General features: G+C 33.6%; 1 protein-coding gene across 1 annotated transcript in view; it reads right to left on the bottom strand.

Annotated features, from left to right (window-relative positions):
* The window catches only part of DYNC2H1 (dynein cytoplasmic 2 heavy chain 1), a 505,271-nt gene that overhangs the window by 468,751 nt on the left and 21,324 nt on the right, over positions 1–15,196 (bottom strand). The window contains exons 7-13 of the mRNA XM_007946035.1: positions 14,072–14,206; positions 13,847–13,960; positions 13,619–13,730; positions 13,176–13,300; positions 11,875–12,050; positions 9,575–9,770; positions 4,068–4,163 (exon numbers count right to left, since the gene is read on the bottom strand). Of these exons, the coding sequence (XP_007944226.1) occupies positions 4,068–4,163; positions 9,575–9,770; positions 11,875–12,050; positions 13,176–13,300; positions 13,619–13,730; positions 13,847–13,960; positions 14,072–14,206 (954 nt within the window). The remainder of the gene's footprint in view (positions 1–4,067; positions 4,164–9,574; positions 9,771–11,874; positions 12,051–13,175; positions 13,301–13,618; positions 13,731–13,846; positions 13,961–14,071; positions 14,207–15,196) is intronic.

Consider the following 15,196-nt stretch of genomic DNA (forward strand, 5'->3'; position numbering starts at 1 on the left):
GAAACCCAAGGAGGGTCGCTATGAGTCGGGGCCGACTCGACGGCATATAACAACAACATAACAACAACTCTACTCTAGCTGCACATCAGTAGAAATTTGCCCTACTTGCTGTCTCAGTGGGACTAAGCAGAGACTTGATCTCTTACTAACCAGTCAGTAAAAGTAGATGGTGGCATTCTAATTCCCTTACCAGGGTAAGGTCATGAGACTGAAAGGAAGCTGATCTTCCATCCTCTGCCCAGCAGAAGATGATGTAAAAATTCCCCTCCCAAGATGTCAGCATAGTTGAAGAGGAAGCTGAGCTTCCCCTCAATCTGCACCCTGCAGCAAGAGACGAGTGTGAATCAGTTCCCCACTCCCCCCCCTGGAATCAGAGATGCTGTGTGGGAAAGTGAGATTACATTCCCCACTGGAAGGGAACAAGGCAATGCAAGTCAATGCCCACTTTCACGGGAAGGCATCAGCAAGGCAAAAGAAGTTGAACTTCCATTTCTCTCATCCTCAATGAGGCAGTGTGGGTCAATGGTCCACTTAAGTCAGGCCTATATCGGCAAGGCCCAATAGGAAACTGAACTCACATCCACCTGGCCTTCAGGCTATCCCTCAACAGAGAGACTACTTCCAAAATAAGAAGATTAAATTGAATTTAGAATCTCATAACATAATATTCACATGCTCAGGATACAATCCAAAGTCATTCAACATACCAAGAACTAGGAAAATAAAAACTTGAACGAGAAAAGGCAATTAAAAGGCACAAACACAGAAATGAATCTGTTATAGAAATTATCTGATAAGGACTTTAAATCAGCCATCATAAGTGTTTCAATAAGAATTTACTAATATTCTTGAAGCAAAGAAAAAACAACAAAAGAAAGATCTAACAGAGAAAAAGAATTATAAAAAAAGAACCAAATGTAAAGTATAGAACAGAAAAACACAACAATCAAAGTAAAGAACTCACTGGATGAGTTCAATAGGAAAGTGGAGATGTCAGAGGATGGAAGCAGTGAGCTTGAAAACCTTGAAAATAGATCAATAGAATTTACCAAATGTGAACAACAGAAACAGAAAATAGAGTCTTGGGAACAATAACAAAGGTACTAACATTCACTGGCATCCCAGAAGGAAAGGAGAGAAAAAGTGAGGTTGAAAATATATTGAAACAAATAATACTGAAAACTTCCCAAATTTGGCAAAAAGACATCAATCTACAAATTTAGAAACCTCAAGTAGGACAAACCTAAAGAAATTCATGCCGAGAAACATTATAATTAAAGTTCTAAAAAGCAAAAAATCTTGACAGCAATCAGAGAAAAATGACATATTACCTATATTTTCTCAGCTAAAACCATGAAGGTCAGAAGGAAGTAGAACAATATTTAAAATACTGAGAGAAAAGAACTATCAACCACAAATTCTGTCTGGTAAAATTATCTTTGAGAAATGAAAGGGAATGAAGACATCCTCAGATTCTTAGGAAAACTAAAAGAATTTGTCACTAGCAAGCCTACCTTTAAAGCATGACTAAAGGATATTTTCTAAGTAGGAAGAAAATGGTAACAAAAGGAGGCCTGGAACTTCATATACGGAAGAGCAACATCAGGATGAGTAAAAAAGTATACATAATAAACTATCCTCCTTCTTATGAATGTTTTAAATCATATTTGATGACTGAAGCAAAAATTATAACACCATCTGATGTGGTGCTCTATGTATGTGAAGGAATAAATAAGACAAATATATTTGTAAACTGGAGAGAGTAAAGGTACCTAAACAGAAGTAAAGTTTCTATGTTGTTGTTGTTGTTATGTGCCCTCGAGTCAAATCCGACTCATAGCGACCCCTCCTTGGGTTTCCGAGGCAGTATCACTACGGAAGTAGGATTGCCCAACCTTCCTTCCGAGGAGCGGCTGGTGGGTTTGAACCGCCAGCGGTCTGGTTAGCAGGCAAATGTCTTAGCCACTATGCTACCAGAGCTATACTTCACTTGAAATGGTGAATGTAAGAAACAGCAACTCTGTGGGATAGAGTACACCTTCAATAAATATGAATTAAACTAAATAAGGAGCTCTGGTAGCATAGTGCCTAAGACACTTGACTGCTAACCAGAACGATGGTGGTTCAAACCCACCAGTCACTCCTCAGAAGGAAGGTTGGGCAATCTACTTCCGTAGTGATACTGCCTTGGCAACCCAAGGAGGGGTTGCTATGAGTCAGGGCTGACTCGATAGCACATAACAAAAACAACAACAACAATTATTTAAAAATGCAATAAACAATTCAAAATTCATTTACTGAGTAATTACTACATATCAGCTATTGTGCCAGGGAGTATGGAAATGGATAAATTAGAATCTTTGCCCTCGAATATCCTACAATATAGGGCTTGGCCAGAGGCTCATTAAGATCTTTAGTGTTCACTCCTATTTTTTTTTAATTTTTCAACCACAACTATGTTTCTTGAAATTCTTAAAGATGATTATAATTATTCACTTCTTATAACTCAATTTCTCATAATAAGTTTCCTCTTCAGAACTATCAGATATTATTTTGAATATATTTATTCAGAGCTCTAGTGGCATAGTAACTAAAGCATGTGACTGCTAACCAGAAGGCTGCAGTTCAAACCCATCAGCCACTCCTTGGAAGGAAGATTGGGCAATCTACTTCTGTAGTAATACCACCTCAGAAACCCAACGAGGGGTGGCTATGAGTCAGATATGAATTTTGAATATATTTATTAGTGAAGATAATACTCTAAAGATCTATAATTAAAAATGATCTCTTAGGTAAAAAAAAAGGGTTAAAAAAATAAAGTATGATCTCATTTGTAAAAAGCTCACTTGTGAATAAACATAGAAAAAAGATTCAAAGGATATACACAAGAATGTTAAGAATGGACATTTCTTGGTGGTATGATTATAGGGCATTATTTTATTTTATTTACCTGTGTTTATTAAATTTTCCATTATAAACTTATATTACATTTTTACAATGAGAAAAAAGTGTTTTTAATAACATCTATAAAATAAATTATATACGTAACTCCTAATAAAATTTAAGTCTGAAAACAAATGTGAAGAAAACAGTTAACATAGCAGGTCTGACTACTATCTTTTAAAAGGCCTAGTTATATAAGGCCAGCCCTTAGCTAGTGTCTGAGGACTTAGATTTCAGAAGAGTTCCCACCACCATAACTGATAAACAAGGCTCACTATACTTAAACTGTTTGAGTAAACAAATGACTGATGATGAATATCTGCTTTCCTTCTGAGAGTCTTGATTTCTGGTACATGCTAGGCAGAGGATGTCTACATAACTAACTCACAAATAAATTTCTCTAGAAGATAACATTTCCCATTTGTTGCTACAACTTATTGCTGGGAGAATTAGGTGTATCTTCTATGACTCTACAGGGTCACAGACTTAAACCCATATACCTTTTTTCTTTCTATTCTTTCTCAGTAATAAATCACAGCCATGAGAATGACTGTATGCTGAGTCTTCCTAGTGAATCACTGAACATGAATCCTTTCAAGATAAAAGAAAACAAAAGGGTGTATTTCCCTTCTAATTTTTTTTTTTAACATTTAACATCTATGAAGACTGCAAATTGCAGATTTCAGAAAGTTAACACTCACTCAGTAGCTTAAAAAGTATTGTGGATTTTCCTAATTTCCTATGTGAGGATCTTAAAGCAAGCACAAAAAAAAGAGTAAATAAGTCTTAAATTTAAAAACTGGAAGATGATGGAAAGGCACTAAAGAATTTTCAATATAGAGATGGCAAACTTTATTGGATAAGTCAATGTTAATATCATACAAATTATATATTATTCATACTGATATAATTGGTCAAAATCAGTAGTAAGATATATGAAACATTGTGATAGTTTAAATCTACATTTGGAGAAAATGTTATTTGGTAAGAGTGAAAGACTTTGTTGGAAAGTAAAATAAAGCCTAGAACAATGGCTGTGTTGTGAAAAGTATGCTGAAAACTAATAAATAAGAAACACAGCATATGTAAAATCTACTTATAATTAACATAAAAAGTCCATTTACCTTAATTATTTGTTCAAATGCTAAGGCAGACTGTAACATCATTGGTCTCTGGCTTTGAATCATCTGTTGGTCAATAGAATTATAAAAATGTGCCACCTACAAAGGAAAAGTCCAATTAGCAATAATAAAAAATAAATAACATATGTCCTTTTTCTCTATTTTTAACAGTTTGAAAATTTTAATTTTTCTCAATCCTAAACTATATCATTAAATAGCTTTATTTTTTTTTTAATCTCCAACATAACATGTATTAATGTACACAATCAACAAATAAGTGTTGCACTCCTATAATTTGCCAGGTCATATGCTGTTAGGTGCCATCAAGACAATTCTGATTCATATCAACCCCATGGGACAGAGCAGAATTCTCCCATAGAGTATCCTAGGCTGTAATCTTTACAGGATCAGTTCCCTAGTCATTTCTCTCTCAGAGCTGCTGATAGGTTCAAGTCACCACCCATTGATTTAGCATCTAAGCACTCAACTGTTGTGCCAGATCAATGAGGCAAGAAAGGGAAATAACAGTCATCCAAATTAGAAAAGAAGCAAAACTATTCCTATATCCAAATAACATGATTCTATACAAAGAAAATCCTACAGATCCAACAAGGAAACTATTAGAACTAATGTAAGGATTCAGTAAAATGGCAGGGTACAAGATCACCATATGAAATCATTTGGATTCCTCTACACTAACAAAGAGATCTCTGAAAAGGAAGTCAGGAAAACAATATCATTTACAATAGACAAGAGATTCAGTAATTAGGAAAAAGTCTATAAAAAGACCTTTACAAAGAAAACTACAAAACAGTACTACAAGAAATGAAAAGAGACTTACATAAGTAGAAGAATGCACCATGCTGATTGATAGGAAGACTTAACATTGTAAAAACAACAACACTAAACAAAACAGTCAACAAACACAATGCAATTCTTATTCAGATTCCATCATCATTCTTTAAAGAGATGGTAGAACTAATCACCAACTTTATAAGGAAAGGAAAGAGACTCTAGGTAAGTAAAACACAAGAAGAACAAAACAGTAGGAGGCTTCACACCACCCAATCTCAAATTCTACTATACAGCCACAGTAGTCAAAACAGCCTGGTATTGGTACAATGACAGACTCATAGACCAATGGAACAGAATTGAGAACCTAGAAGTAAATCTATCCACTTAGGGATAGCTAATCTTTGACAAAGGATTGAAACCCATTAAATGGGGGAAGAGACAGTCCCTTTGACATATGGTGCTGGTAAAACTAGATATCGATTTGCAAAAGAATTAAACAGGATTCATTTCTCCCACCATAACACAAGGTGGATCAAAGACATAAAACCTAAAACCATAAAGATCATCAAAGAAAAACAGGGACAAATTTAGGGTCCCTGGTACATGGCACATAACTAAAAATGCACAAACAGCAGAGGACAAAATAGTCAACTGCAACCTTCTAAAAACCAAATATTTTGTGTATCAAAAGACTTTGCCAAAAGAGTAAAAAGAAAATCTATAGACTGGGAAAACTTTTGAGCAATGACATACTGAACAACTGAACAACAGATTAATCTCTAAAATTTATAGAAAACTTCAACACCTCAACAACAGAAACATAAACAATCCAATTTAAAAAATGGGCAGAGGACATGAACAGACACGTTACTAAAGAAGACATTCAGGCAGCTAACAAACACGAAGAAATGCCATGATCATTAGCCATTAGGAGCTCTGGTAGCCATTAGTGAGCTGCAAATCAAAACAACAATGAGATATCATCTCACCCCAGCATTAATAGCAAAGTTCAAAAAAACAGAAAACAACAACTGTTGGCAAGGGTGTGGAAAGACTAGAACCCTCATACACTACTGATGGGACTGTAAAGTGGTACAACCACTGTGGAAAATGATTATGTTCTTTCCTCAAAAAGTTGGAAACAGAAATACAATATGATCTAGCAATCCTACTACTAGGTATATATCCTAGAGAAATGAAAACCATGACACAAACAGATACGTGTACACCCATGCTCATCACAGCATTATTCACAACAGCAAAAAGATGGAAACAATCTAAGTGTTCATCAACAGATGAATGGATAAACAAACTATGGTACATACATACAATGGAATATTACCCAAAGTTAAAGAATAATGAATCTGTGAAACATCTCATAACATGGATGAATCTAGAGGTCCTTATGCTGAGTGAAATTAGCCAATCACAAAAGGACAAATATTACATGAGATCACTACTGTAAAAAGTTAAGGAAAGGTTTACATACAGAAAGAATCATTCTTTGAAGGTTACCAGGAGTGGGAGGGTAGACTACAGAGTAGACACAAATTAACTTGGGTGAAGGTAAAGGCACCTTCAATAAACAGGCGGTCAGCACAAAATGATCAAGGCAATGGAAGACACAGGAAAGAGCACAAGAGTTAAAGGCAACAAAAGTAAATACTATTATATACACAATCCAGCAACAACAGTAATAACAATAATCCATGACTAGATACATAGATAAGACATTCAAGCCGAACAGGGGTGGGAGGGCAAATAGGACTACATCCCATAGATACATACAGTTCTGACAGAGGATATTTCTACATAAGTATTTATATGTGTTTCAAATATATCCATGAATATAGTAGAGCATACAGGGGCAAAGTTATCAAAACTCCTTATTCTTAACCAAACATCTTGAGGGAATGAGTTGCTGCGCATAAGGAGGCTCAGGACCATAGTCTCAGCAGACAACAAGGTCAACTGGCAAAATGTAGTTTACAAAAACAATGTTCTTCACCCTACTTTGATGAGTAGCCACTGGGGTCTTAAAAGCTTGTGAGTGGCAGAAGGATGAAGGGAAATGGTAAATCCAGGAAAAAGGGGGAAGGGTGCTGTTCATTTTGAGGATTGCAATGAATGTCACAAAACAAAATATGTATGCATTACTGAGTAGAAAACCAACTTGCTCTGTAAACTTTCACCCAAATCACAATAAAAATAATAATTAAATACATGTATGTGTGTGTGTGTGTGTGTACATATATGTGTATGAATATATATATATATATATATATATGCCAAACATAAGATAGGATCTGAAGGGAAATTACTGAGTCTAAGATCTTTAATGACAGAAACTGTCTTTTAATTTTTGTATCCCTAGCACCTCACAAAATTCCTGGCATTGAGTAGGTACTTAAAAATATTTCCTAAATAATGTTATATAGAAGCCTTCTCTTCTTTCCATTAATATGTATGCTTTATTTGGTAGAAAAGTACTCACTCTCCTTATTCTGTACCACAAAAGTACCAAAAACCACCAAACCGAACTGCCGTTGAGTCGAATCTGACTCATAGCAATCCCTCTTGAGTTTCCAAGGCAGAATCATTAAGGAAGTAGATTGCCCAACCTTCAGTCTGAGGAGTGGCTGATTGGTTTCAACTGCCAGCCAGAAAAAAATACTATCAGGACAGCTAGAAGCAATGAATTAGTACTATTCCAGCAATCCAGCCATACTGCTATACACAATCTACTATATACTCCCTAACGCAACTCAACGCAATGCACTGCCATTGAGTTGAATCTGACTCACAGTGACCCCTCCTTGGGTTTCCAAGGCAGGATCACTACAGAAATAGATTGCCCAACCTTCCTTCCAAGGGGTGGCTGGTGAGTTTGAACCGCCAGCCTTCTGGTTAGCAGTCCTTACTCTAGATGAATAACTGCTCATTAAAAAAACAAAAAAAAAGAGTCCCAAATTATTTTCCCAGGTTAAATATAAACACTAATGAACATTCTTTCAGTTTTAAACCTCTACTGTGTCAGACTAAATACTTAAGATACACAGGTGAGAAAGCCTCTCTGCTTTTGATTATGCAGTCCCTCTACCTAGAATGACCACCCACCTCCTGGCACACTTGAGAGAAAAATATATATATATATATATTTTTTTTTTTTTTTTTCTTCCAGACTCACATCAAACATCATTCCTCTATAAAGACTTATGGGATACTACCTCTACCTCCACCCAGGAAAAGAACTGAAAAATACCACCTGTATACTTTCAGGATCTTCTGGATATCTATAATGTAGTACTTATAATATGATACAACAACAACATAATATAATAAATATTATACCTATTTATTCATCTATCTGTCATCACTATATGACCTATAAAGAAATAAATACAGACTTTGGAGTCAGAGATACCTGGTATTGAACCCCAGCTTCGTCACTATGTGACATTGAGAAAACTACTTTATACATCTGATCCTCACTTAGATCAGAGGTAAATGAGGTATTAATTGAAACAACAAAGTATTTACCACAATGCCTGATAGTTTAATTAGCACTCAATGTTTAGTTTGCTCTCTTCCACTAGACCCCCGCACTCAAGCAAGGGTAATTTTCTTCTCCAGGGGACATTTGGCATAGTCTAAAGACATTTTTGATTGACACAATTAGGTAAATGCCAATGGATAGAGAACAAGTAAACAGCTGAACATCTTAAAATGCTGAGGACATCATTCCCTCCCCCTCCAAAAAAAAAAAAGAAAACGAATTATCAGGTCCAAAATGTCAGTAGCTGCCAAGTCAGAGAAACTCTGCACAAGACTACAACATTTACTTACATTTGCATTCTCACTACATTGAGTACTGAATGAATTTTAGTTGAATGAAAGAATAAATGAAAGATTAAATTACACAAGACATTGTTTCTACCTCCTAAGATCTAATAATCAGGTAAGAGAAAAGACAAAAAGAATCAAGCACAATATGAAAAGTGTTAAAATAGTGATTTTCCCATTGTACTACGTAATCACAGAAAAAGGAAAACTTAACTAAAGGAAGACATAACAAACAAAGTGACTGCAGAGTTAGGAATTAAAGGATGACTGAGTTTTCCACTCAGAAAAAAAACAGATTTCAGTTCTTGGAGACATATTCAAAGAAGAGATAAGTTTCATATTACCAAAAGCACAGGGTGCAATATATGGCAAGAGTACAGGTAGGGAGGGGCAAAGCCAGTAAGGATACTTGGGATATAATTAAGAAAGACCTTACAAGCCATGCCAAGGACAGTGAGAAGAAGATAGAGGAATGTCTAAAATCAGTCTATCAACCTGATTATTCTCTAAGAATCTTCCCCTAGAGGACAGGCAGAGGGTCCTTTCAATAGACGGTTCTTTAAGATCCATGCAGGTAACAAGAAAGAAAAACAAAAAAAAAAAGGAAGAGAGAAGAAAGAAAGAATAATATTCTATTTTTCTAAATGCTTTTATAATGAAAGGCAGTAACAATAACACCTCAAATTAATAAATTCCTATATAGCTTACAAAACAAATTTTGTAAAGAGTCATTTAATAAACTATAATTTCACAAGACTAAAAAAGTGCCCTTCTGTTAGCCTGAAAAAGTCGTAAGTAGAAAACAGTGCCCTTAAAGTAGTTTAATGTAATGAACTGAAAATAGGTGTGCTATCAAAAAAACAATTTCATACTTGCTTAAGAATAATTGCTTGCTTGCAGAATTTCTGTGCAATGTTTGCAACTTGCTGTATTTTGGCAGGAATAACAAAGCCAAGTGCAGAAAGCTGACGAACTTCTCTCAGAAGAATAACCAAACGATCTGAATAATGTACTTTTAATGATCCATCATTAGGATCTAATTCCATAATTCGGCTATTAGACTCAATACTACAAAACAAAATGAACATTTAAAGTATTCATTTTCTCACTCTTTTAACTGACAAAAAATAGTATACTTTTTACAACCTCTTTGTAAATCTAAATCTCTTCAAAGTGAAAAAAATTTTGTTTTCAGGTTTCTTTTTTTTTCACAAGTTATCTTACAATTCTTATCTTGGTAACAAATATTCAATATATTCAAATATATTATCACATTGATATTTCAAACAAGCACATTTAAAGTAAGAAAAATGAATCTCTTAACCTTCAGCAAAGACTAAAAACTGACATCACTTCTACCATAAAGAGAAAAAGTTTTGATTCATTTCTAAAAGATAACTTAAATTTTTGTTTTCAATCATCTCGTTTACTTCTTTAATGCTTTTATTAAAGGATAAAGAACACCACAATGGTAGGAGTACAGAAAATCAAATGTTTTAATCCTCTATCCTTTGTTCTACTACCTATTTCCCTTTCTCTGTGTTTCATGCAAAGGCTATAATAGCAAATTTTACCTTGAGGTATTCCAATCAGCACGGGTTATGAAAATACTGAGCTAAATTATACATAAGTTATAAGGTTTCATTACCTTTCTTTTAGGAGATGATGTCTTTGTTTCAAGTCACTCAATTAAGAGAATTTGCAGATGTTAAAAGTTACTGAAAGTAAAGAACAAATCTACTCGGCCTACTTAGTAGTAAATAAAACAAAGAATAATAAAAGAAGGTACTTTAAAATGGCCCCAAATTTCCTATATAAACATAAAATCTGTCAGTAAACTATAAGGGTGACCTTTTTTGTCTTTATTTAAGACTAATCATCTTCCCCTAAAACAGACAGAATTAGTTTCTACATATCATAATTTCCCAATATGTGTTCTAAAGAACACTGATTCTACAAGACAGTAATAGGTTTTATATTGAAAAAAAAAGGTTGGGAGGAGGTTTTATAACCAAATGGGAAGAACTGTCAAACAAAGTTAAATAGGTTTCTCTCTACAGCAGCTCTCAGACTTTTGGCATGCTCCCATACATAGTGGATCTCTACCACTCTAGTGATACAAGTGCACAAATTTTCAAAACTTAGTTGATGACAGCGCTCTTTTCTTTTTTTTTCCTGGAGCGTATCTCAAGCTTTAGACTCCAGGTAAAAAGGGATAGAGCTAAATGGCATAAAGTTGTAACCATTATGCTCTAACGGTTTTTGGTTCTTCCATGCTTTTTCTATGGACAAAGTTAAAGAAAGACATTACAAAGTTCTAAAAATATAGACAATAATATGGTGTAGGCAGTTGACCTGAGGTACAAATAAACAATGATTCCCCTGGACCATCCATTTGAAATCCCCATTAGTAGAACTGGGTTAACTAATAAAATTAAGTTCAATACAGTTCAATAAACATCTATCAAAGCCTTATTATGTTGCATACCATGAAGAAATATCTGTTTCAAGGAGCTTAAAATTTAAAAAGTAACAATTTACAGTTAATAATACAATTTTTGTTAATGTAAATAATGTGAGAAAGTATATGAATAGCAATAACAAATATCATTGGAGAGGAAAAGCCTAATTCCAAAACAGGAACCTACGGTTCTGGGAATGAGAAGTAAGGTGGAAGCAGTCAATTATTTCATCAAAGTTTCCAACCTTAATGACTTAAAAGTTGATGGTCTAAAACTTAAAAAAAAATAATAAATTTAGGATGATTAGCAATTCTGGAAAAAGCAGCAAACAGATATGATTATTTCCATTTCCATCTGGATTAATAACAGATGAAAAAAAACATAAGTGTACAAATTTTCAAAACTTAGTTGATGACAGCACTCTTTTCTTTTTTTTTTCCTGGAGCATATCTCAAGCTTTAGACTCAAGATAAAAAAGGATAGAGCTAAATAGCATAAAGTTGTAACCATTATGCTCTAATGGTTTTTGGTTCCTCCATTCTTCTTCTATGGACAAAGTTAAAGAAAGACATTACAGAGTTCTAAAAATACAGACAATAATATGGTGTAGACAGTTGACCTGAGGTACAAAGAAACAATAATTCCCCTAGACTATCCATTTGAAATTATTATATAAATTATTTATTAAAAAAAAAATTGTTTATACTTACCACAAACCAGACCTGGAATCAGACAAACCTGATTGAATATCTCTGGACCAATCATCAAATTGTTCTTGTTCATAAACTTTAAACTGATCTGAAAGCTCTTCAGCACTTCGATGGAAAGATCGAAATCCTGACAAGTCAGATAAAAGAGCTTCTGCAATCTTGATAGTATCATCTACCTTAAAAGTAAAATTATAAAAATATACATTATTTAAAAGTCTAACAAAATTAGCATAAAATAATGAGCACCCTTATCTGATCTGTGATTTAGAAATTACTTTTTCATTCATCTAAAGTAGAACTCTAAGATTTCCAAGGAATAGTAGAATATAAACCTCTACTTGCTTTTGAATTATAGAATCTCAGGAGAGCAAAAACACAAGAGCATGTAACAGATACAAAGCAAAGGATAAGGCAAAGTAAGATCCAAAAATATATGTGTCCCACTAAATTTCAGAGAAAACTCCAAAACCTTCAGCAACACTCCTAAACATATTCAGCAGTAATTTTGGAACACAGGTACAAATGCTTTGGTTCATAGCTCAAACAATAATTATGCTAATTTGAAAAGTAATTAAGGGAGAAAAGAGTTTTCCCTCCAATTGTACAAAAAACATTGCAGCACCCTATAAAGCAGACCAACAGAATCAGGCAGAATATTCTAGAAAATAAAATATCAAAACTACATACTTGAATTAGAACTATCATATATGCTAGTCTTTATAATATTCTATACCCTCCTGCTCTTATCACACACCATCATCAGTATTTACTGAGTATGAGTTAAATGCAAGACACTGTACCACATACTAATTAGTAGTCCATAAGATTCTTAGATCGATTTTAAAGTCATCACATAGTCTTTGAAACCTAAAAATTGCTGTTCCTGCCATAGAGAATGCCATGAATTACATTTTACTCTTCCTTTAATGTCCTTCCAACCTAAAGTTTAGCTACATAAATGTGTTTGTAGGTAGATATTGCAGAAATCAACACTTTCAAATGATTTTTTTAAAGAATTTTTTAATACAGTATAAAGGATGTTTTCCTCTTAAACAAAACTTTTTTAAAAGGGCATTTATCTGATGCAATAGGAATGATAAGTGATTTGACAATTATCTTTACACAATGAATGAACAATACCATTACAACCTCCTCAACACATTTTTTCAGACTTCTACATTTAACATGAAAATTAGATGGAGGTGCAAAGAAAATAATCAATTTTTTTAATGTTTCACCACAGTTCAGAGGTCTTAATTTAGCTAATTTTTTTAGTATTCAAATTTTATTAAAACCAATACCTTCAGCTCCAACTGACGAACCCAAACTATATTATTGACAACTTCTGAAAGATTTTTTCCAGAAAGTGGTCCAGATGCATCACCAGGAATTCCTCGGCACCGATTCTCAAAGTCTAATTGAAAATCTATAAAATTTAAATCAAATGAAATGATTATATGCATTCAACAAAGGTTTCCTAAGTATCTTCCAAGTACCAAACACTGTGTCAATATTGCAGATAGAGAAATACTGAGTTGATCCTAATCCTCGAGGATCTTGCATCAAGCGAGACAGAGAAGTAAATAATCTGTTACTTCAATAAAACTTCTCATTTTAGAGGAAATAGCCTATACATGTCAGAATATGTATCCTTTATCTAAGGCAAATGATATGCAACCAAGAAATAAGTAACCTACAAAAATATTTTCTAAAGTACACACAATAATATCTGATAAATTTTTACCTTTAACTGAGTCCACAAGTCTTGCCAGTAAAATTTCTCTTTCTAACATCAATTCTTTGCTTATAGTTGGACGCTTCACCAACTCTTTGTATTTCAGAAACGCTTGAAGAAGCTAGTATAAAATAAAGTAAGTGTATGTTCATCCCAAATGGTCAACTTAGTAAGCACATACAAACTCCTAAAACAGCATACGTGAAATATTTAAAGTGAAATGTTTAAATATTTTACCTGCTGTGGACTGTCTTGAATTTCTGAAATATAATTTTTTAATTTTCCTGCTATTTTTTGTTCTGCAGGTGCAATAATTTTTTCATATTGAGAGACTGCAGCTTTCCACAAAGGCTAAAATAAATGAACAACTATTAGACTTTAATATTCTTAAATGTATTTATCTACAAAAAGAACAGCACAAACAAGAAATTATATAAATATGTAAACACATATATACTCAACCTCAGTATATGGATTATACTGCACCGGATTCAGGCCAGTAAAAGGTTCAAATACTCGAGTCAGGCCTATGATTTTCTCTTCACTACCAGGTGAAAAATAGAGAAGCTTCTCATGAATTGTTCTAACAGCCAAGACCTAAAACATAAAATATTAAAACAATAAAATTTATTTAAATCAACAGTTCTTCACAAACAGGTCTAGAACCTAAGGACATTAAGCAAGCATTTCTTTAAACTAGATTCGATAAATGAACAAAAAACAAACTATAAATCTGAGCACATTACTATCAATAATTAAATGATCCTAGCACTAGCTATTATCAGTCAATGGGTTCTGATCAAAATATATAAAATCTACATATTTTTAAACTATGTTTAAAGCTCCTTTAAGTTTTTAGAGTCTATTTTCCCTAAAACAGTAAAAAAAAAAAAAAAAAAAAAAACCTCTGGTTTTCATTATTCTGCATTGAATTACACTTCTACTAATGAAACTGTATTTATAACAGGCCAATTATGTAATTTCCAAATAATTAGAAAATAAATATTATTGTACTTAAAATTTCCACCAACCATCAAAAAGGTTAAGTGAAAATGCTATAATCTTTCATGTGAGTTGGAAATATCAATATAAACTGATGATTTTATTTTTCTCTTGCTAAATAAAAAACAAAATACATATTGAACAGTTCAGTCTATTAAGAAGGCCTAAAAGCACTGGTAACTGTAAGTGTAGTAGTTAGCACATCCACAACCAGGTCACTGTTGCTAAATACCATTTCCAGGTTCCTTGGAGAAATTACTAATTCCAAATATAGGACAGTACATTTTCTGTACAAGGGAGGCTGGTACATTTTTACAGGGAGCTATCATAGAAATGTCACAGGTCAAAATGACACTGGAGCCAATTTGAAGGGCTCTCACTGCCCAAAGATAGAACAATTCAAGCATAATGATAACTCCAGTGAACAGAAAGACATCAAACATAAAGGTTCATGAGTTGATAATATAATTTTAATAAATTTATGAGCTTACAAGATTGTAGACAGGGAACCAGAGATAGCAATTGGCAAGTGAGGACAACTACAAACAAAAAGAGGGAAAAGACTGTGCAGTCACAGAATTCCTA

The sequence above is a fragment of the Orycteropus afer genome, unplaced genomic scaffold (assembly GCF_000298275.1).
Source record: "Orycteropus afer afer isolate SDZICR_OR568_19922 unplaced genomic scaffold, OryAfe1.0 scaffold00147, whole genome shotgun sequence".
Classification (NCBI taxonomy): Eukaryota; Metazoa; Chordata; class Mammalia; order Tubulidentata; family Orycteropodidae; genus Orycteropus; species Orycteropus afer.